This window comes from Cervus canadensis, chromosome 11 (assembly GCF_019320065.1).
Source record: "Cervus canadensis isolate Bull #8, Minnesota chromosome 11, ASM1932006v1, whole genome shotgun sequence".
NCBI lineage: Eukaryota > Metazoa > Chordata > Mammalia > Artiodactyla > Cervidae > Cervus > Cervus canadensis.
The window spans coordinates 60820544-60843646 of record NC_057396.1 but is presented as its reverse complement, the minus strand read 5'-3'; the positions used below and the strand labels follow the sequence as shown (position 1 = coordinate 60843646).

Here is a 23103-nt window from a genome sequence, read left to right as displayed (position 1 = left end):
AATCGCCGCAAAAATGTTCTCATCTTGCAAGCCTTCCGGACTCTTCTCTCCCTCTGTTGCTCGCCTCAAAAGTGAGCCCCTGCTCTGCTGGGGTGAGCTGCACCGTTTGGCCGCTGCTCTGTTCCCTTTGCCGGCCAGCATGTGCCACACGGGCCTGCTCCCTAGCCTTGGTCTTGGAATGAAGAAGGGGGCAGAGCTAAAGCTGATCCAGAGGGGCATGCAGTATGTGAGACACGTAAAGGCTTGCTGCTGCCACTGAGACTTTGGGGGCCTTTTCCATATCCCAGGCACCCAGAACAGTGCATAGCTCAGATATGGCACTCAAAAGAATTTTTTTTTAACTGAATGATGTTACTAGTCCTTGCATTAATCTTAACTTTAGATACTGTTATCATCTCTGTTTGGCAGATGAGAGAACCAAGGCCTAAGGAATTGAAATAGTAGGGCTACGGTTATAGAGCTAATGGATGATGAGGCTTGAATTCAGACCCAGAACCTCTGACCCCAAAGCCTGTATTCTTTACCCAGTGCATCACACTGATTCTTTGAACTCTTAAAGTGATAGAGTATAAAACACGCATTCAGTTTTTAATGAGGGTTTTATCTTAAAGCTGTCTGAATATATGAAATATAATTATTTCATATATTACATCATTCCTCCATATGAATTGATTCCAGGATCTCCCTCAGATACCAAAATCCATGATGTCCAAGTCCCTTATTTATATATAATAGTGGAGTACACACATATAACCTCCTCTGCCATTTCCCCTTAGTTGCAGGCAGAGTCCCTCCTAAAGATGTCTTTACTGACTGATGCTGGTTGATTCAGGACAAGAGTTCACTCTTCCTACTTCCAGTTCTCATGGAGTCAGAAGGCTGACTTCAGTACTCCTCACCTTGACTCAAGAGCTCCAGAGGCAAAGAATGAATTTTAAACAACTTTCAGGTCTGATGGAGATGTAACTTGCAAAGAAGTAGATCACTTCTCCTTTTTCTCAGATGTCAGCCCTGTCACTCAAAGGCAGGTAGGAAGAGAAACGCCTTCTAGAAAGATTGTTTTAAGAGAAGAAAGAGGAAACAGTCAGGCCTCAGCTGGAAAAGCAAGAGTCAGCACAAAAACCCCGTTTATTTTGGGAACTCTCTCACGACGATATATGTGAGTTCACACCCTGCTTTCCCAGACAGCGGCCTGCACTACCGCTGGCTCAGACAGGCCGCTGTTGTCCAACTTCATCATCACAAGGCACACAAGTCCGCGGCTAAAAGGGCGGCCGCCGACTTGAAGGCACCTCTGCAGCCCATCACTTGCCAAGGACAGGGAACGGGCGCCGCCCGAATCTCCCCACGGTCCTGAGAGCACAGTTGACTCCACGCAAAGCTCTCACTGCTGCATCCCTGCCCTTCTCAGAAGGCTCACACAGAGCAGATGGGGCAGATGTGCAGCTTTAAATGAAAAGAGCCAAGAAACTAGCCTTGAATACTTAGATTAAAAGCCCTCTTTAGAGCAGATACACACAGCCAAACTTTTATTTTTTTAAATATTTATTTACTAAATCATCTATTTTTCTATCTACCTATCTCACTGTAAGCCTACACCGAGGATTTGCAAAGGTAGAAGAAAGAGTTGGTTAAGAATACAGACTCCGCAGCCAGATGCCTTTGGTTCAGACCCTGGCTCTCTATCATTCACTGGCTCTGCGACGTTGGGCAAACTATTCACTTCTTCTGTGCTTAGTTGTCCTTGTCTGGAAAATGGGGACAGTAGCAGCCTCTACCCCGATGGGGCCGTCAAAAGGATTAAATGAAATCATGACACGTAAAACTCTTAGAACAGCACCTGGCCTGTGGCAGGCCCTTTTATCAGCGTTTGCTATTATGGCCATGATCGTTATTATCTAAGGAATAGCCGAGGGCTCTTGAGCCCTAGTCAGTCATTTTCCAAGCCTGGAACACGGCTAAGTATTGCTCCTGTGTTAAGTTAGCGAATAGTTTAACAGACCTGCTATGTCTCCTACTGAGATGAAGAAAAACCAAGTGTAGCTGCCACCGTTCAGAAGCTCACAGGCTGCTGGCGGATAACAAAAGCAGATTTGCAAATAACGGCTGAAGGTCAATGCCCTGCGCGAGGTGACAGGCTGAGGACATGATCCAGTGAGTCTAAGGTTTTTCTGTTCCAAACCAGAGTTCTCTCCACAACTTTGAAAACAGGTTTTGCATAGCGATTTATTTATTCAAATTAACTGTGTGCCTATCACTTTCCAGACACTGAGAGAACAGCGGTGAAAAAGACAAAGCTTTTGCCCTCATGACATTTACTTCCAGTGGGGGGAAAAATAAGTTACATATATAATCCATTTTCATGTAGTAACAAGTATAGCAGAAAGCCAAAGCAGGTAAGGAAGCGAGGAAGGTCCAAAGAGGCAACATTTCAGCTGAGGCCTAGATAATGAGAGGGAATGAGCCGTGTGAAGATCTGAGGAGGAACACCCGGGCAGAAGGGAACCCACGCACGAAGGCCCTGAAGTGAAGGACCGTCCCTTCCATCTGAAGGTCAGTGAGAGAGCTGTGTGGCTGTGGCAAGCACGGGGGTGAACAGCAGGCGTGAGGATGCTGGAACCCCCTCCCGTGTGCCTTTATAGGTCCTCTTCCTCCAGGTGATTCTGAAGCAAACTCCAGACATGATATATTTCATCCTGGAGCATTCTGAATAGTTAGATGACTTCCTTTGTCTCCAAAAGAACATTTCAGTATCTACATGAAGAATGGATTGGGCGGGGGCGGTGGGGGGGGGGTTGGTTACACTGAGGGGAAAGATGAGTAACAGTGGCCGTAATGGAATGACAGCAGAATGCCTGGAGAGAAATTACGCGGCCTGGACCAGTATGGAGAGTGGGCGGAGGAGAGGAGTCCTTGGATTTGATGTATAGATGAGGGTAAATCTGACAAAATTTACTGATTAATTGGATGTGGAATGTGAAGAAAAGAGAGATACTGAGTATTACTCTTAGGTTACTGGCTTGAGATATGATGATGCTATTCACTGAAAAGGAGAAGTCAAGGGTAGAACATGCTGGGGAGGGAGGAGAAAAGCAAGAGCGATGTTTTGAACAAAAGCAGCTGTGAGGGCAAAGGTACGGGACGGAGAACAAGAAGGTCTTACTGCAAGTCCTGACTCTTGCCGCTTCTGGTTCTAGCTGGGTGACCCTGAACAGATCACTTCCTCATCACTTTCACAGATCACTTTCTCATCGATGTAACATGGGGGTAAGCAAAACTACATCTCAGGTTTGTTTGAATAAGGAAACAAGATGTCTATGTTGTTGTCACCAAGTCGAGTCCAACTCTTTTGTGACCCTGTGGACTATAGCCCACCAGGCTCCTTGTCTGTGGAGTATTCTGGGCAAGAATACTGGAGTGGGTTGCCATCTCCTTCTTCAGGGGATCTCCCCAAGCCAGGAAGCAAACCCACAGCTCCTGTTCAGCAGGCGGATTCTTTACCACTGAGCCACCTGTGTATACCATGTAAATTGTAAAGGTACTGAATCAAAGGTGAACTGCTTGTTTCTTTTGTTACTTCTGATAAATGTTTATTTAAATAATTCATATATGAACCTCAGGTTATGTCTTAAATAGTATTATGAAAAGACTTAACTTTATATCATTTTGCTTGTCTAATGCTTATACTTATGAAGGGCACAGAGCATCATTTACATTTATTATGTACTATTATTCACATATGTTCTCTCACTTAATCGTTAATACAGACAGAATGGGTGCTCTATGCCCCCTAAACGACTGATGAGAAAATTGAGGGACAGAGAAGTTCTATCAAAGACCTGACATCATAGTCTCACGGCCTTCCTCTCTTTAAGTCAGAATACTGCAATCCTGGTGTATAATCCACTTGGTATTAGGGCCGGGTCATCTGGGGAAATTTCTGACACACAGAATATTGAGCACCTCCATGATCACTGGATTAAAAAAGAAACAAAACACCAAACAGGACAACTCCTTAGACCCAGCATGTAACAGTTTGAAAGATACTTCTATACATATAAATTTTCTTGGTTCCCTCAACTTGTTATTAAGCATGGTACTATCATATGACAAAAGGATACACTCACTTTATACACTGAACTAAAACTGGGAAAAGGGGCACTCTTCTGTATTGCTCTGTATTTAGTAACATTCCTTGTCATTGTCTGTTTCAGTCATTCACTCAACCAATACCTGAGAGCCTACTCTGTACTACATAATATGCTGGGTGCTTGGGATATGTAGAAATTACAACTTTTTTATTGTTAAAGAGTGAAAGGAATTATGTTATTAAGACCAGAAGAACAAAAAACTGATTTATGATAGATAAATTATTTTTGAAAGGAATCATGGACATCCGAGTTTCATTTTCATGCCAATTAAAAAAACTCCCAGTGGCCTTCTCCAGACTTTCTTCTCCCAGGATGGTGTATCAGTTTCCATTATTTGAACCTCTGATAGCTACACTCCCATTTGTATTGGACATATATTAATAATAGTAGAGAAATGGTTCAGAAGACCTAGTTTTTTAAAAATACAAGATTTCAACCTGAGAGATGTGAGCTCTTTCTACATTGTCTTACGTTTCTTATACCCTCTTTCTAGATGGCAATTCATCAGCAACAGTTCTTAATATCTAGTGGACGATGAGCCACATTCCTCCAGTTGAGGAACACTGTTGCTAAAGGGTATTTATGTGATAGGGGATAAAAGATCCTTATGGTCAAGAAGTTTGGGAATGCTGGGTTAAACAAAGTAAGTCAGTCTTACTATTTACAGGCGTGCTCAAAGCCTTTATTATGTCATGGTACTTATGGAACTTTAAGAGCTGGGTAAATAAGCAGCATTTGCCAGACTTATTGGACCCTAGAACCTTAGTTTAAGAGACAAAGTCAACAACTCAGATAATCAGTGTTCAGTCTAATACACTTGGAAGCCCAGGATTGGGGGATTTCCATTTATAACTGCACGTGACGAGCATCTTTTTAGTACGGTGCTGATTCTTTAAGACTGGAGAGAGTTGAACAGAGAATAGATGTATGGCTCTGAAATGGGGAGGAGAGACCAACTGCTATAAGGTAAGCACCATGCAAAAAGGAACTGTTTTGGCTTTTGATTTCTATGACAGTTTCAACATCTAGCACTGCCTGGAACATAACAGACATTGGATATAATTTATTTTAATAAATGGATAAGTGGAATGAAACCTACAGAAATAAAAAGGTTATGTAAATTCAGAATGAGTGACTACGTTTTCTGTCTTCAATGATTTCAATTTCCATATCTAGACTCCTAGACAGTGTTTAATTTATTTTCTTAGAACAAAAGACTGAGAATTATTCCAACTGCCTTTTGCATCATGACCCTGCAATAATCTAATAAGAAAGGTTACACTGCTTTTTGTAGATGAACGAACATTAATGAGATCTCCTTGAAGTAATCCCGCTTCCATTATACAGACAAAATTACATTTTCCAGCATAATTATTATGTCAGTCGAGCGCCCCAATTTTGATATTAATTGTTTCATTTGCAAAGGCAACATCAACTTACTAGTTTGTCAAACCTCTGAAAAACTGAAGGGAAGCTCATAGTTTTAAGTAGTGATTATCAATCTATGTCTCTCTTGTATTCTATCTTTTACACATTTTCCTACTAGCCAGAAGGACTGGGCAAGTTTTAGTTCTTGTAATAGGTTTAAGAGAAGAACTAATGGCTTTCTTTAAGATGTGTTTTTAAATTACATACCATTTACATTCTTCGGTCTTTGAGATTTTAGACTATAAGCTCTTTGAGGGCTATGTGGACCATGAATGCTTTGTTGAAAACTATTCTGCACACCAAACAACAATGCCTGGAACAATGCGCTCTAAGTACTACATGAACACCATGTTTCTCCTTTCACTGAGACTCACTGTTTTAAAGTAAAATCTTTCTTTCTCCCTTCCCCACATTTTCTCCGTCTCCACAGCCCCCCACCGCCAACCCTATTTGTTTCTCTCTCATATCATGTATGTGCATTACACACACACACTCTGGAATACAGGGAGTCTTGCTATACACCATGGCAGTTTCCCATGAAAAACACATAAGGCATGGAAGTTTGGTGAACATCTGTCACTAGAGGAGTTTTGGACAGTTACTTTGCATTGTGCAATGTCACCCCCTCGTCCAAGCCTTAACCTGCCCTGAGCCACAGAGCAAGTCTGGAAGAAATCCTGACGCACACCTAAGTCATCTGATCCGAGCTGACCTGTGACACAGGGCTAATCTGTGAACCACCAGTCTGACAGATCTCACACCCACGACAGGACATTCTCCAGCACTGCTTATCTAGTAATTTTTATTTTGTAGCTTATCTTTCTTCTACTAGAAAAAAAATATTTTCCTTTTTATTGTAAACTGTTTGTATCTACTTAAGCCTGATTTTACTCTAGATTGGGACCATGACATCCCCATAGAGTACTATAGGTTTTACTTTAAAAACACAAATTAATAGGATAATAGGATTCAGTACATTGCTTTACTAGCTCTGTGACCTTGGGTAAAGCACTGAACATGTGTAAGTCTGATACAAGAATAATACCAGCACCATTGTCCCAGGCTGTTGTAAGGATTAAATGAGATAGATGATCCATGTGGAATGTTTAGCTTACGTTCATTATTGCAGTCTCTGAGGAGTTGACAGATGACTAGCCTTGATGATCAAGGACCTTAACAAGTTCATCACCTCTGTAAGTCTTCTTTTTATTTTCTTCCTAATAAGCCACTCTCCCGGACTCCATCCACAGAAGTTGAAGCTCACAGTGGGTGTGCCTTGTGGGTCTTGTTTTGTCTCCAGGCATGAATTCCCCCTGCAGAGTTTAGATAGCATTTCTGGATTGCTGCTGGTTGGGTGATGTCATTTAGGGTAGTCATTTATCTGGCCCCCTGCATTTCTTTCTTACAGCCTATATAGCTTCATTTTTCCTTATTTGGTACTTAAAGAGTCTTGATTGGCTGGGGACTCGACCCTTCATTTTCATTTATCAAAAATTCCTAACCAGAAGGGATGAGTGCTGTATCCCAGGGGCATGCTGAGCTGGGGCGTCTGTGCCTGGCCTTTTTATCTGTGCAGCTTGCTGGTAATTGCTAAGTTTCCCCTCCTGAAACAATTATCCCCCCATTTCTCTCCCCACCTCCACCCCACCCCCAAGTTAATTATCAGTTCTGGAATTAAACTGCTTGCCTCTCCTGCCGTTGTCATGACAACAGTTGGCCTGCACCTGCCACTCGGTGAACAGTGGCTCTTTCAGAAGAGGCGATGGCAGCTGCTGGCTCCACAAAAGCCAGGGAGTAAACTAATGTTTACCTGTCTGGGGAGAGAAGTTTCTGTTCATTCCACCTGAGGCAGTTTCCTGGCAAGTTCCACCTCGACTTCTGCCTCATACAAACTGCTGCTGGCATTCAATAAAGAAAATGGAAACAACATTTTCTGATAAAAATGCCAAATCCCTCATGGCTTGTCACCATTCCATCCATTAACTTTACTTATTGCTAGCCAAGATGTTGGAAGATACGAATCTTCCATCTCCTGAGAATGAGAGTATAGTGTGCAGGTTAAAAGCACAGAATTTTAAGCCTGACAGATTTGGGTTCTAATCCTTTCTAACTGTGTGACCATGGCCTAAGAACTTCCTGTAGTATCAATTGCTTCATCTGTGAAAAGGGGATGAGAATAACTAAATTTAACAGAGTTTTTTTTTTTTTTAAAGCTTTGAAATAATATATGTAGGTCTGACTCCTATTTTAGGTACAACACATAAGCAGGTATCACTTATATGACAGCTGCTTAGGTGCTAAACCTGAACAGCCCTGAAAGTCAGGGCAAAGTTGGCAGCTAGGTAGGTTTTAACCGGTCCTTGTCTGAGTGGCAGTACCTGAGAAGTAGGATAAAACGGTACACTGCCCCACAGCATCTGAACCGATGCATCTAGCATCCAGGGACAGCTGAGAAATGCTTCTTTGCCTACCTTCTCTGTAATTCTGTCAGCTCCTCCCTCTCTCTACTGTTTTTCTCACGCTCAGTCTCACTTTCCTTTAAATAGAATTGATAGAACCAGGGGGGGAAGGAGGCATGTACTCACCAAGGAAACAAAACACTTTTCTGTTTTACAACCACATTACAACCTACAGGGAACAATTGGTAGTGGTGCTAGGAGTGCAGGAATGAGGCATTTAGGTAAGGAAGTCTTTTTCTTTCCTAACACCCCTGCTTCTGGCTAAAGAAGTCTTTTTTTTTTTTTAAACGAACCTACAACCACTCACAGGCCCCAGGTCCAAATAGGACAGGCACAAGAGTACTGTTCCTTGGCAAAGACGTCACCATTTAGGATACCCCAGTCTTAGCTCAGCCTTTGGCCACCTCCTTCAGGTTCTGAAGTTTCCTCGTTGTAGTTCTCGTTTTAAAGAAACCTGCACGCAGTGACTCCAAAACTTCATACCATCTTGAAAAGAAAAATCCCCAAACAAAAAACACACCAGCTTCTGCTCCCAGCATCTGGTACAGACACCTGCTGGGGGTTTCTGGGTAAAGTGCTGAATGCAGTTCAACCATACAGAGCCTACAGAGAAAGGAAGGCTCCTTGGAAGTTACTGGGGAAAGGGAATTATCCACCTCTTGCCTGCCTCTCACTGAGAGGCAGTAAGAAGATGCTAGGGACCAGCAGGTTTCTCCTAAAATGAAAAAGACACCGCTAATGACATGTGGCTGCGGCTGCCAGGGGTGAGGAGGGGGCAGAACCAAGGACATCAGATTTACTTATTCTTCAAACACAGACTGGAGTTTTGTGACTCCTTAACAGCCAGTCCAAAGTGTTTATGAAGATTAAACAAGGAAGAAGAGAATTAAGCTCCAACCAGACTATTCAGCACTGGATCTAACTCAGGGATACCTGTGACATCAATTTAGTTCTTTGACTAGCTTCTAAGAAACATCTAGAGTCTTAAATCTGTTTGGAAAGTGCTGGTTCTTTAGTATTCCTTATCTCCATTAATTTAGAAGGAACCAGGTATCTACTCTCCAAATTTGGCTTTAAGTTAGAGGAAGGTGGGAGCTGTCAAAACAGGTATAAATTAGATAAAAACAAACAATTTCCTTTTACAACTATATCTCAGTTGCTTTTCTATATAAAAGGAGAAACCCAAAAAGAGAATACTTTTAATGCTTCATAAACTACTTGTCCTTTCAGTATAGCTTAAGATGTGCAATTTGATGGAAAAACCGAGGCACAGAAAAAGCAAACAATTTACACATAACAACTCATGAGCTATGACTACAGGAGGAGACCCATACAATTCAAAAGTCCATCCATTTCTTCTATGAGTAGGGAGGGCACTGCTGTAGTCAAGAGGCAAAGCCAACAGGAAGTGGTATAAACCATCTGGTGCCTCAAATGGCACACAAGACCCTGGACAAGGGAGACTCAGCCGCCCTTTAGTCCCATCTCCTGCCTCAGGCCAGTCATGCACTTACACACCCTCCCCCACACAGCATAAGAGTTTACATCCCTCTGAGCCTTCAGAAATGCTGATCTCTGTGCTTGCATGGCCTTCCTACCCTGTCTGTCTAGAAAAGCTAATCCCTACACCCATCTTTCAACGCCAGCACAAACGCTATTTTTTTCTGATTCTCTATTTGGAGTTAGTTGTACCTGATTCTACATCCAATGTATTTATTGTAGAGAATCATTGTACTGTAGTGGTCAAGAGCCCGCAGTCTCAAATCAGAGTACTTGAATACTGGCTCTACCGCTTTTCAGCTGAGTGACCTTGTTAGTGTCCATAGAACCTTTCTGCAAGTCGGTTTTCTCATTCAGATGAGAAATGAAGATAATGTATTAACCACTTATTAGGGCTGCTATGAGAAATTTAAAAAAATGTTTAAAGTACTTTCTGATACATTGGAAAAGACTCTGATGCTGGGAAAGACTGAAGGCAGAAGGAGGGGCAGCAGGGGATGAGTTGGTTGGACAGCATCACTGACATCACTGTTATTCAGTCGCTAAGTCGTGTCGGACTCTTTGCAACCCCTTGGACTGCAGCACTGCAGTCAGGGTCCTCTGTCCTCCCCTACGTCCCAGAGTTTGCTCAAATTCACGTTCATTTAGTTAGTGATGCCATTCAACCATCTCATCCTCTGTCGTCCCCTTCTCCTCCAGTCCTCAATCTTTCCCAGCATCAACAACATAGTTGGCATTCAATAAATGCTTTTTTTATAATAATTATAATTACTATATTGCCTTTACATGTGAAATTAAAATTGTTTACTTAGTTCTCTCTTTTGAACTAGACTTTGAGATCTTCAAATACAGAGCCAAAGTCTTTCTTCATCATCGTATCTCTGAGGCCTAGCATGGGGCCTGGCAACAGAATAGACAATTGAAAATGTTTCTGAACAAACGAATGAAAAAATTCCTCTCCAATTTTACTTGCTAAAGAGATAAGGGAACAGAGCTCCTAAAAGTGAATGTTATTTTGATGAGCTCTGAGGTCAAACATATAAACGAGGTAAGCCTGCCAAGCATCATAACTATGCACTGGATGGCAAACCAAAGTTGATTTAGCATAAAACCACACTATGAAAAGTGACATCCAGGTCTCTTCCTCCTGGGCCTTTTTTTGTTAGCATTATGAAGCCAAAAAAGGCAGGCTGCTCCAAGCTAGTATTGCTACTGTGAGGTAGGTAGAATAAGCTAGAGTCACCTTGGCTGAGTTTTCCAGCTGTGAATGGATTCTCTGGTTATTGGCAATATGCACAGAATAAAATAAAGCTGTGGCTCTCACAGGCAAATATATGAAAATCAATTACTTTAGGAAGCAGGCTTGCTTTTATTAAAGAGAGGCAGGACAATGCATTGCATGGCTTCATCCTTCATCCGGGTGAGGAGAGGATAAACAATTCACATCAGCAGAGGAAAACAAAGTCAGCTCAGGTTCCACAAGAGGGAAATGTGACAGCAAAGACACTCTCTGTGCTGAAGACCAACTTAGATGTTAGAGCCCCATGTGAGGATAATAGGCAATCCTGACAGTTCCACTCCATGTCACAAGTATCAGAGCCATTTTCTTTGGCTTCCACTTAGGTCTTCTTAAATGAAGGCAATGTAAATACCAAACCACAAATTTACCATCAGAGGATAAAAGATACCTAAGTGTATCACTGACTTAGTGCCCTCTTATCTCTACAAACTAAGTAATTAGGAAGAGAAATGCCAGATCTGAGGACAGGCATATGGGTTGTTATTTTAGGGCATGGGGGAAAAGAGTACCTAATATATAGAACCAAGAAAATTTTTAAAGAAACAAAATTGAGAAATATAGGGGAAAAAACTCTACCAAATTATAGAATCCATAATCTGCTATAAGCAGATTCTTTTCATTTCACATTTGATATATAATCGTACTCCTGCGCACACTATATTCCCAAAAACTGGGGGCAGAGTAGGGCAAAGAAGGGCTAGTATTTACAGGAAAATAAAACCCAGCTACACAGAGACAAAGAGGTTAAATGACTTGCCCAAGGTCGCACAGTCGGTCCCCTACCAAGAACAGAAGGTAGGTCTGCTGACTCTCCTTGAGCTCCTACTTTCTCAGAACTACTGCTTGTTGGATCACAGAATCAGCATGGTCAGATTCACACTGATCTCAGCGGGAGCTCTTTGCCTGAATGAGAGCCAGCTCTGAAGATGAAAAATTCTACAGAAATCCTCGTATGGCTGTTACTATTTAAAAAGCCATTTTCCTTTTAGTTAAAAAAAAAAAAATCAGAGAAAATCTCAATAGCAAATGAAAATTTAATATTGATCTTGCTACTTTCTCCTCAGAACACAGGAGTTTAAGGGTCCTTCCCTCTCTGACTTCCTCCCACTACACAACAGCTTTCAAGGCAGCAGAGCCTATTGCCGCCTCCTCTCCTTGAATATATATTACTTCTCAGCAGGCTCCAGCAGGAGTCGAGAAGGAGCCAATCTGTGAGGGAGCAAACACAAGATCTCCCATAATAGCATAGAGAAGACTGAAAATTGCTGCCAAAAGTGTAAATTGCTTTTTTTTTCTTCGGCTTGGAAAAAAAAAATCACTCTGGGCTTTAAAGATACCCTCTTAAAAGGTGATTCCACAGTGGTTAATATCCATGTTCTACATATTAGGACTTCTGTTCCTTCACTCCCTCCAAGAATCCTTGTCATCTGTATAACTGGATCATGGATCTGAAGAGGGACTACCAAGAATGGCATCTGATTCTGCAGGGTCAAAGGAAGGCTTGGCTGCCTGCTCCCAAGGGATTCTAAAAGCACCCCTTTTATTGCTGACCCTCAGGGCACATTGTATGAGGACAAGATGAAGAAATAGCCCCTTAAAGTGACAGAGGCTAAGGAGAGGAAAAGTAGCCTGCAGAAAACAGTGGCCAACATTTGAACGTCAATGCAAGTAAGAATTCCCAGGTTAGAGGTATGAGATCAAAGTGATACTCTGACAAGTGAGTGTGAATCCTCATGCCTTTCATTCAGGGTCACAGAGAGAAGTGGGCTGGCCCCTGGGAGATAGTCCGCATCATGGATGAGGGCGTGGGCTCTGAAACCAGACTAGATTTAAATCCTAGCTCTGCTTCTACTAGCTGTGTGATCCAGGGCAAGTTAATCTTTCGGTGTGTTCATTTCCTCTCTTTTACAAGTGGGGTAATAGCTCCATCATAAGCTTTACATGAGGGTTAAGAGAGTATATAAAAAACACTTGTGCACAGTAAAACTTCAAAAAATAGTATCTTTGATCATCATTGTTGTTAACTAGCAGGAAAAGTACACAACAGAATTCAGAACAAGGAACAGACATGACCAAAAAGCACGAATACTTGGCCACCTCAAATCTAACCGGCTTGGGAAGTCAAAAGTGAAAAGAAAAAAGAAGGCAGGGAGACTCTAGCTGGCAGGAATGGAGGAAAATATAGATCTATTTCAGACAAATATGTTTCAAAAGGACAGGATATTTCCTTTGTTCCGACCACCATAGAGAGTGGTTGGAATCCAATCTCCCTGGACTTCTGTGCAGAAAGGGGAAGGAGCTGTGTGGCAAGAATACTAGCAAAGGAGACAGAGGTGTAAGACCCCCGAGCAGACCTGGAACACAGCGTCTCCAGATTCAGGTCTCTTCCGTCCCCCGTGCGGGGAGACCCACACTTCCTTCTGTCTTCCTCACACATCAAACTCTCATTTAGCACTGTCAGCAATACAGAAGCCTTTGGAACAAAACTCCGGCTTACTGAGATGGTAAAGTGTATATCATAAATGTGAGAAATTTCAGATCAAAGGCAATCTGCCCTGAGGTGTTAATTGGAATAAATTGAGCCAAATGGTAGTTCAACACAAACTGAATGGAACCAGGTAGGAATTTAAAGGGTAAAAGGAAAATTTGACTCCTCTTTCTGCCATACTGGAACACGCTTTTTTCAAGTGCTCATTTTACCAAATAAGTCCCGATCCAACAGATCCCTACTGACATCCATGGCAGGCAGCTTGGTGTGAGGGAGAAAGCTTGATATCTTGGTTGCTAGTAAAGAAACCCTATTTGTTGTTGTTTAGCTGCTAACTTGTGTCTGACTCTTTTGAGACCCCATGGACTGCTGCCTGCCAGGCTCCTCTGTCCTGGAATTCTCTAGGTAAGAATACTGGAATGGGTTGCCATTCCCTCCTTCAAGGATCTTCCAGACCCATAGATCACACTCACATCTCCTGCATTGGCAGGTGGATTCTTTACCACTGAGCCACCAGGGAAGCCCAAAGAAACTCTAAACACGTCACCACTATCTTGTCAAAATGACAGGAAGGAATCTGCAATTAACTCTGAAGCCAGTATCTCATACTGAACAGTATCTCTGAAGGGAGTTAATCTCCTCATTAGGTCCCTTCATAAGGTCAACATGACTCTGGCATGTGGTCATAAAGACAAGATGAACATGTCCATCCTAACCAGGCGCTCACAAGACAGAAATGCCATTTCTATGTGCAGAATATGTACACTACATAGGCTGAAGTGTTTTCTTTATATTGGTCTCGCTTGAATCCTCTCTCTGGGGAAGAAAATGTCTAGGACTCTACTTTGTCTGAATTTTAAGGAGCCAGAGCTAGTTTTGAGAGAAGAGGTGGAGTTTGTCTAAACCAAAGGTTTACAGATAATCTGATGAGTTTGTCTAAACCTCTGGTTTAGACCAGAGGTCTGTGTAAAATGGTGAAAACTTGGTCAATAACTAGAGAAGATGTTGATATAGGCTCCCAACATCACGAGCCTGATCTTACTAGTCTCCCAGGCTCTGAAATACCTTCCATCCATCTCCCATTCTGCATGCAGATGAGCATGCAGACGAGACTTCCAAAATGCAAATCTACTCAGGCTAATTCATGTTTTAAGTTATTTAATGCCCTCCCACTTCAGGAGGCCTATAAGGGCCCTCAGTGAGCCGGACTCTGGTTTCTTTCCTCCACTCTTCTCTTGTCTAGAGCTATTACCCAAGTTGTTCCCTGTCCCTGTAACAGCCCTGTCTCTGCCTCTTCTCTGACTGCCTGCTCATCCTTCAGACCTCCGTTTACAGAACACCTTTTCTGGTTAGCCTCCCCTTATTCCCCAAGACTGTCTCAGGAGCCCTTCCTAAAGCAGCCTGAACTTCACTTAATCGCAGCACTTCCTCCAGACCGCAAGTGCCCGGTCATGTGCCTGTCTCTCCTACTAGACTGAGGACTCGCAAGGGCAGGGACCATGTCTGTCTGAGTTTCCACATATGCCCAGTGTACAGCACAGTGCCTGACACACAGTAGGGTCATGAGAAAAAGAGACAGGGAGAGAGGAAGGAAGGAAAGAAATGAACCACAACACAAAGGGAGGCTGTTCCTGAGGATGGCTGGAGGATGGGATCTGAAGGGATCCCCTGAAGCTCTCTGGGTTTAAAGCGGGGGCGCCTGTACCATTAGCCGCAGAGGACAAGGAATGAGATTTAGGCTGAGAACTACAGTCCCAGGGAAGGAAGAGCAGGAAATACAGACGTGGGATAACATCTGGCACCGAGACGGGCTCAGGATGTGTGGAGGGAGAAGGAAAAACAAGGAACCGTATTTGTAAACAAAGGCAAAGAAGGAGCAAATCCTGGCTCCAGTGAGGTAACCTTGGGCAACTCATTTAGCTTCTTTCGATGAGAGGCTTGCATTAGATGAGTGATTTTCAAACTGAGTCCTCAGGAACCTTGGGTTTGTGCAGCAGCCCCTCGGGGTCTATCGTAAGGAATAGAGAAGTTTCACCGGTAGATGTGGCCCCAACTTTAACCAGACAAAAAATGTTTTGTATACACTCTACCCAAGGCCCATCTGAAAAAAAGCTGTTTCTACTAAAACTGAAGCTTGAATAGCAGTGGCCTGGATGATCTTTCTGACAACTCCCAGCCTTAACAGCCCTGGATCCTATGTGATAGAGGGAGCCCATCCGGACGCTGCGTTTTACTTTGTACAGATGCCCCTTGACTGTGCTCACAGCAGAGCTACAGCATTGCCCAGAGCCCGTTCTCGCTGCTGAGCAGAAAGAAGCAAAGATAAGTAAACCAAAGTCCAGGTTTACTAAGAAGCAGCGGCAATGGAAAAAATGCACTTTCAAATCTCATGTGGTGAAACAACAGCACAAAGAAGCATTTTTTTCTTCCTAAACAAAGTGTTGTATACCTATGACCTTGGGTTCACTGTCTTGAGTCAGACACAAGGTTATAGGTCAGAAATAAAGAATATTGGATCCAGAGTCCATTAAATTTTTTTTTTTAAAGCAATCCAATTCCAATCAAGGAAGAACAATGCAAAAGTTTATCTATTCAGCCCACCTGATACCTAATTACCATTTAAATATAGTACCTACTGGTCTTAACAAGGTATTCGGAATGTGCTACAGAATAAAGCAGAGTTACTGTCATTGTATACTTTAAAGCTTATCTTTATCTGAAGGTTACAGACAGGAAATGGCATAGATGGTGGGGGGAGATGGGAATCTTACAAAATAAGATCTGCAAAGCCCCTGGCCTAAGATGAAGATCGCTTATCTGTGCTGCTCCTTGGCTGGCATATTTCATGGGGCCTTCAAAGGCCACAAATGTCGCTCTACTTCAATTCTGAGAACACATAAGCAACAGTAATGTGATCTTACCCAGGTCCTTCCTCGTCGCCCTGAAAGAAACAGAAAGAAACAACATGAGAAATCAGGATCAGTAGAGACTGACTGAGATGTTTTTGTTTTCCCTCTTCTCACCCAATCTGAAAGCAAAGCTTGTACATTCATTACAACAGAGACAAGCTAGTCGACATCTAAGTGCTAAGACAAGGGCTAATATAATCCTATGTTCAAACTGCCCAGCAGAGATGAACTAATAATTTGCCCTTGCAAGCAGAGAAGTGAATGCATAGACCTAGGAGGCCTAAATAATAGCCTTGCCCTTTATTTGTATGGCTGGCAGTATTTAGTTTTGAGCAAAGTGAGAGCCCAAAATAGCAGCGGTTCTCTGGCAAAAGCTGACCAGCTCCAAAAGCATCAAGCTGTTCCCCTCAAAGGCTCACTTCGGCCTCGGCCTAGCATCTTTTCCCTCCAAACATGAATACAGAAGCTTTAAAAGAGAGCACACTATGCAAAAGGCTCTAAACTGGGACTCGGGAAACTGAAATTCTAGTCCAAGTTCTGTTATTTATTAGCTATGAGCCCTTGGGCAAGCCAGTTAATTAATCTGGACCTCGATCTTCTTTGTAAAAGGACAGTTCTGGCATTTGATGAGCCACACCATTCTCCAAACAATGACATTTCTCTACTTCTCATCCACCCTTCACAAAAGCGATGTGTGATGGTGATTTTTCCAGGTACTGTATTCTGTGAGCCTAACTTTATCAGTGATCACAGTAGATTTCTTTGAGCCTCTTTTTGTGACCAAACAAGATTTTTCAAATGACACTCAAGCCTTCTCCAAGGGACCTCACTTATCCTTTTGGTGACAGTATCTTTGATGTCCTCCTCTTTAGTCATTCAGGATTGGTTTCAATAGAGACTGTATCTCTTAGCTGGAGATAACTCCCCGGGAACTTATTTGATTAATGGATAGATTGACTGATTGATCCTATAGGTATAAAGGAGAATGAGCTCTGGAGTCAGACACTTGGTTCAAATCTTGACTCTATCACTTGCTTGCTGTCCTACCCTGGTCAAATTATTTTGCCTTTCTTAACTTCAATTTTCTAATTAGTAACATAGGGGTAAAAACTCTCCTTATAATATAGGGTAAGCATGAAATTAAGTGAAATAATGTGTACAAATGTCAAGCACAGTGCCTAAGACATAGAATGCACTTAATAAAGGTTATTAGCAATATCACTAACAATTCAGTATGATTCATTAAGAAGCTCTTACTTGAGGGCACTGAAGATAATAGACAAAAAACCCCTCATGATCTATCCTTCTAGGAGCTCCCATTCTGGAGCAGGGGAACTAGATAGAAAGTGAACTATGCCTAAATGTCTTAAGGGTGCTACCAAAGATGTACACGGAATGCTCGGAGAGTCAGAAGAAAAGTGATAAACACAGCCTCTCCTGGAGAAGGGGAGAAGGCTCCACAGAGAACGCGGCACTTATACTGCCCCTTGGGGAATAGGAAGGATTTTCCCAGGTTGAGAACAGAAGATAAACAGGGAGGGCACTGGAATAGCAAGAGCAAAGCCACCGCAGTTTATAAAATGCAGGTTTAAGGAATTTTGAGTTCTGTGAAACTAGAGAATGGGGATGTGTATGTGCATGTCTTGGGCAGATGTGGGGGTGGCAGTGGTGTGGGTGGGCTGGAGGGGCTGGGAATGCAACAGAGGTAACGGGAGACTGCCAGGGCACAAACCTCTCAAGGACACCTGCAGTCAGAAAGGTGATTCTCAACAGGTTATGCACTGGACGTTGGATAAAAAAGAACATTTTTAGAAGCCTGTGAGGAATCTGCACTATTGCTGAGGGTGCTAATCAACTAATGAGAAGCGGGGCAAGTGGTGGAAGGAGGGTATGGGGTGATGGAAACCTTCTCTTGTCGTCTGTTTGAATGGCATGTCTTATGGGAACTATAATATAGTGAAAAAAAATCCATATAATTTAAATTTAATATGAGCTGCATAACTATCAATGACATATTTAAACCTCAATACAATTTTCCAATTATCTTTGGGTGTTAAAACATAATTATCTAGGAGAACTGTAAGGAAAAAAGTATCCAAACGTCCTTCCATGATTCAGAGGAAATCTTCACAATCACTTATCTTAGTATAATGGTTAAGAGACAGGCTTTCTAAGTTAGAAAAACATGGCTTTGAATTCTGGTTCTTCAACTCCAACAGTGACACTTTTGGCAATTTACTTAACTTTTCCAAGGTTCAGTTTCCTCATCTGCACATGGAAATCCTAATTCTGACCTCACAGGGTGGCTGCATGGATTCATTAAATGAGAAAATGTGTATAAAACATTAAGCAAGTGTCTAGTATAAGTGCTCAACAAATGGTGGTCATTATTGTACTTCTCTGAAATATTTGATAACATTTCTAGGGATACTGTGAAAGAACAGAGAAGATGGGCTTTGCTTTCATTCATCCATTTCTGCTGCCTATAGGTGATTATTTTTTAAAAAACAGTAATCACTATCAAAAAGCATGGGAAAAACAGGGTGAGAGTTTCACTTTTGAAGAAATGAACAAATGAATGCAAGAACAAATGCGCATACATATAAGGCAATTTTGAAGAGGTCAGTAGATATTCAGAGGATTAGCAATCTTGCGAGTAAAAGGTGAGCCCATTCTCTCCCCACTACTTGAAATGCCCATTCCTATTCTGAGAGCTAATTCCCATCCTGAAAGGCCAAGCCTCACTCGGAAAATTTTCCTCAATAGCAGACTGAGTGGTGCAAATGAACTTATTTACAGAACAGAAAAAGACTCACAGACATAGAAAGCAAACTTATGGTTGCCAAATGGTAAAGGGGTGGGGAGGCATAAATTAGAAGCTTCGAATTAACAGATACATACTTGCATACATGCTAAGTTGCTTCAGTAGTGTCTGATTCTTTGAGACCTATGGACCACAGCCTGCCCAGGCTTCCCTTTCCAAGGGATTTGCCAGGCAAGAATACCAGAGTGGGTTGTCATTTCCTACTCCAGGAACAGATATATAGTAGCATATATAAAATAGATTAAAAAATAAGGATTGACTGTATAGCACAGGGAATGGTATTGAATATCTTATAATAATGTATAATGGAAAAGAATCTGGAAAAGAATATATATATATATAAACATATATGTGTGTATATATATCAAAGTGATTCAGTTATATAAATATATCACACTTATATATTTATATAACTGAATCACTTTGACATACACCTGAAACTAATGCAACACTGTAAATTAACTATACTTCAATTTAAAAATGGTATAAAAAAACTACATAAAAAAAGGATTCTACATTCAACTTTCTTCAAATGTTATCCTCCTCACTTAAAAAGAGACTGAAACTGGACCTTATAAGTGAAACAGTATGAGTATGGTTTATGCCAGAAATAGGACATTCCACTCCAAAGAGCAAACTCATACTCTCAAAGAAAAGGCCTTAACTTGGAATCAAATAAATATACTGGCTATATATTTTGCTGGCTATATATTATACTGGCAAATAATTTGCTGGCTTTAGAATAATCTTCATGGAAAAAAAAAGCCAATAGTACTTGGGTGGGTACGACACCTAGACATGTTTTTATCAGCTTTATCGATGTATAATTTTTAATACCATAAAATTAACTGCTTTAAGTTTATGTAAACAACCTTCAGTAAATTTAGAGTTAAGCAACTATTATTACAAACCTGCATAAAAACTACATACACACACACAAGCACACAGACATGAAATTATCTTTTTCCTTCTTAATTTCCTTAAAAACACAGTTTTAAGCTAAAATTATAGCTGTCTTGCAGTGTTTATAATGTATATAAATTATATACATACGACAACTAAAACATAAAGGATATGGAAAGAGGGTCAATTGACCTATATAGTTTCAAGCTATCTACACTTTATGTAAAAGTTAATTTTAAGTAGACTGAAAATTTAAGGATACATACTATAATCCTTACAGAAACCACTAAAAAATAATGCAAAATAATAGGGCTGGAAGGCCAATGGATATATTACAATGGGATTCAAGGAAATGTTTCAAAAATCCAAAAGAAAGCAAGAAACCACAATGAGAAGAACAAAAACAGAAAACAAACCATGCAAGGGTAGACCTAAATTTAACCATATTAATAATAACATCAAATGTTAATGGACATTACACTTCAATTAAAAGACAGAGATTACCAGAATGGATAAATGACTAAGACCCAGCTACATGTTATCTATAAGAGACATAAGTTAAGAATACAGACAGATTGAAAGCAAATGAATGGAAAGAGATAAACCACAAAAACAGTAAGCATAACACTAGACTGGCTTTACTAACATTAGATAAAACAGATATCAAGACAGAGCATTAATAGAGAAAAAGGGAATGTTCATAATGATTAAAGGACTGGTTCATTAGGAAGATGTAATAATCATAAATACTTATTTGCTTAGTGATAGAGCTTCAAAATATCTGAAGAACAGCTGACAGAATTAAAGAAATAGATAATCCCTAATCATACTTGAAATGTAACACCCCTCTCTCAGCAGTTGATAGAACTAGGCATAAAAATAAGTAAAAACATAAATTATCTGAACTCCTAAGTGCTATTTAAAGAACACCACACTTCAAACTACAGAATACATATTACTTTTAGGTGTGCATATGCTTTCAACAAGAAAGACCATGTGACAGGTCATAAAACAAGCCTCAGTAAGTGTTAGATGAATGAACTCATTCAGAATAGGTTCTCTGTTGACAATTAAACTAAACTAGAAATAACAAGGTATGTAGGAAAAGGCCCTATATTTAGAAACTAAACAATATACTCCTAAATAATCAATGAACAAAAAGAAGAAATCACATGGTAAATGAAAAAATATTTCAAACTGAATGATAAAGAAACCACAACATAACCAAACTGTATGATTCAACAGTGATTAGAGGAAAATGTATTGCTCTAAAAATTTACATAAAAGAAGAAAGTAGTAAAATCCACAATCTATGAAGACAGAAAAAAGAATAAGGTAAACTCAAAATAAGTAGGAAAAAAGCAGATGTAAACAAAATAGAAAACAAAGAGTAAAATTAGCAAATCCAAAAGTCAGTTCTTTAAAAAGACTAATAAAATTAATGAAATATAAGTTAGACTGATCAAGGATAAAAGAGGGAAAATAAAAAATTATCAGTATCAGACATGAAAGATGGGTTACTATTCTAGAGACTGCTGCTGCTGCTAAGTCGCTTCAGTCGTGTCCAACTCTGTACAACCCCATAGACGGCAGCCCATCAGGCTCCTCCGTCCCTGGAGACTATGGACAATTAAAAAATATAAGAAAATATATGAACAACTCTACACTAAAAACTAAAACAACTTAGGTGAAAATGACAAATTCCTTGAAAATTACAACCAGTTTTAACATTTCAAATCAATGTAAGATGAAAAAATTTGACTAGGTCGATATCAAAGAAATTAAATTGGCTATCAAAAACCTTCACATAAAGAAACTCTACGACAGATGTTTTTGCTTATAAATTCTACCAAATATTTAAGGAAGAAATAACACCAACCTTACAAAAACTCTTCCAGAAAATAGATGAGGAGGAAATAACTTCTCAGGTTGTTATCTGAGGCCAGCACCATCCTAATACCAAAGCCTCACAATGACATTATAAAAATATAAATTAACAAATAAGTATCCCTCTCTGAAGGGGGCTTCCCTGGTGACCCAGACAGTAAAGAATCTGCCTGCAATGCAGGAGATCCAGGTTCAATCAGATCCCCCGGAGAAAGGAATGGCTGCCCACTCCATTATCCTTGCCTAGAGAATCCCATGGGCAGAGGAGCCCGGTGGGCTACAGTCCACGGGGTCACAAAGAGTTGGACATGACTGAGAGACTAACGCTTTCACCTCACATCTCTCTCTGAACACAGACATAAAAATCTTCAACAAAATATTAATGAATTGAACTCAGATAGATACAAAATGATCAGGTGGGAGTTTATCTCAGGATTCCAAGGTTTAGTATTGTAATGCAAGATTCAACATTGTAAAATTAACCAAAGTAATCAGCCATCACACCAGAATAATGGAAGAAATTCACTTAATAATTTCAGTGGATATATAAAAAAAAAATCTTACTTCTAACCATGTTCATCTGAATTATTGTTTCCCATATCTAATGTCATTTCTCTTTGATTTCAAGATTTGTTCTTTGTCCTAAGTTTTTGGAAGTTTGATTTTGATTAGTCTAGGCATGGATTTCTTAGGTTTTTCTCACTTGGGTTCATTCAGTTTCTTAAATCTCTGGGTTTATATTTTTCAACCAAATTTTAGAAATTCCTTTTCCTCCCCTTGCTGGACAAGTGACATGTATGTCAGAGCTTTCTTTATTGTCCCACAGATCTCTGAGATTCAATTCAATTCTTTTTCAATCTTTTTTCTTGGTTGTTCAGACTGAGGGTCTATTGATGTGTCTTCAAATTAACTGATTCTTTCCTCTGTAATTTCCCATTTGCCATTGAGCCAGTCCAGTGAATTTTTCATGTCTGTCATTGTATTTTTCAGCTTTAAAATTTCATTTGATCCTTCTTTATATCTTGTATTAATATTTCCTTCCTGAGATTTTAAAATATTTTTCATTTGTTTCCAGCATTTGTTACTGCTTATTGAGACATTTTTATAATAGTGACTTTAAAATTCTGGTCTGATAATCCCTAGTACTGTGTCTTCCTGGTGTGGCCATCTCCTGATTTTCTTTCTCGTTAGAATTGAGATTTCATTGGTTCTTGGTATAATGAGTAACTATGCACTATATCCTAGACATTATAA

The 23103-nt window shown here is 40.6% G+C and overlaps 1 protein-coding gene across 2 annotated transcripts in view; it reads right to left on the bottom strand.

The window, feature by feature from the left end:
• The window catches only part of TRIM44 (tripartite motif containing 44), a 106386-nt gene that overhangs the window by 35566 nt on the left and 47717 nt on the right, over nucleotides 1–23103 (bottom strand). The window contains exons 4-5 of one of the 2 annotated variants that reach the window (XR_006271984.1): nucleotides 16248–16267; nucleotides 15229–15334 (exon numbers count right to left, since the gene is read on the bottom strand). Coding sequence is in view for 1 of the 2 variants with exons in the window: in XM_043481437.1 (XP_043337372.1) it covers nucleotides 16248–16267 (20 nt within the window). In the remaining variant the exon portion in view is untranslated. The remainder of the gene's footprint in view (nucleotides 1–15228; nucleotides 15335–16247; nucleotides 16268–23103) is intronic. The other variant, XM_043481437.1, reaches the window with a different exon arrangement.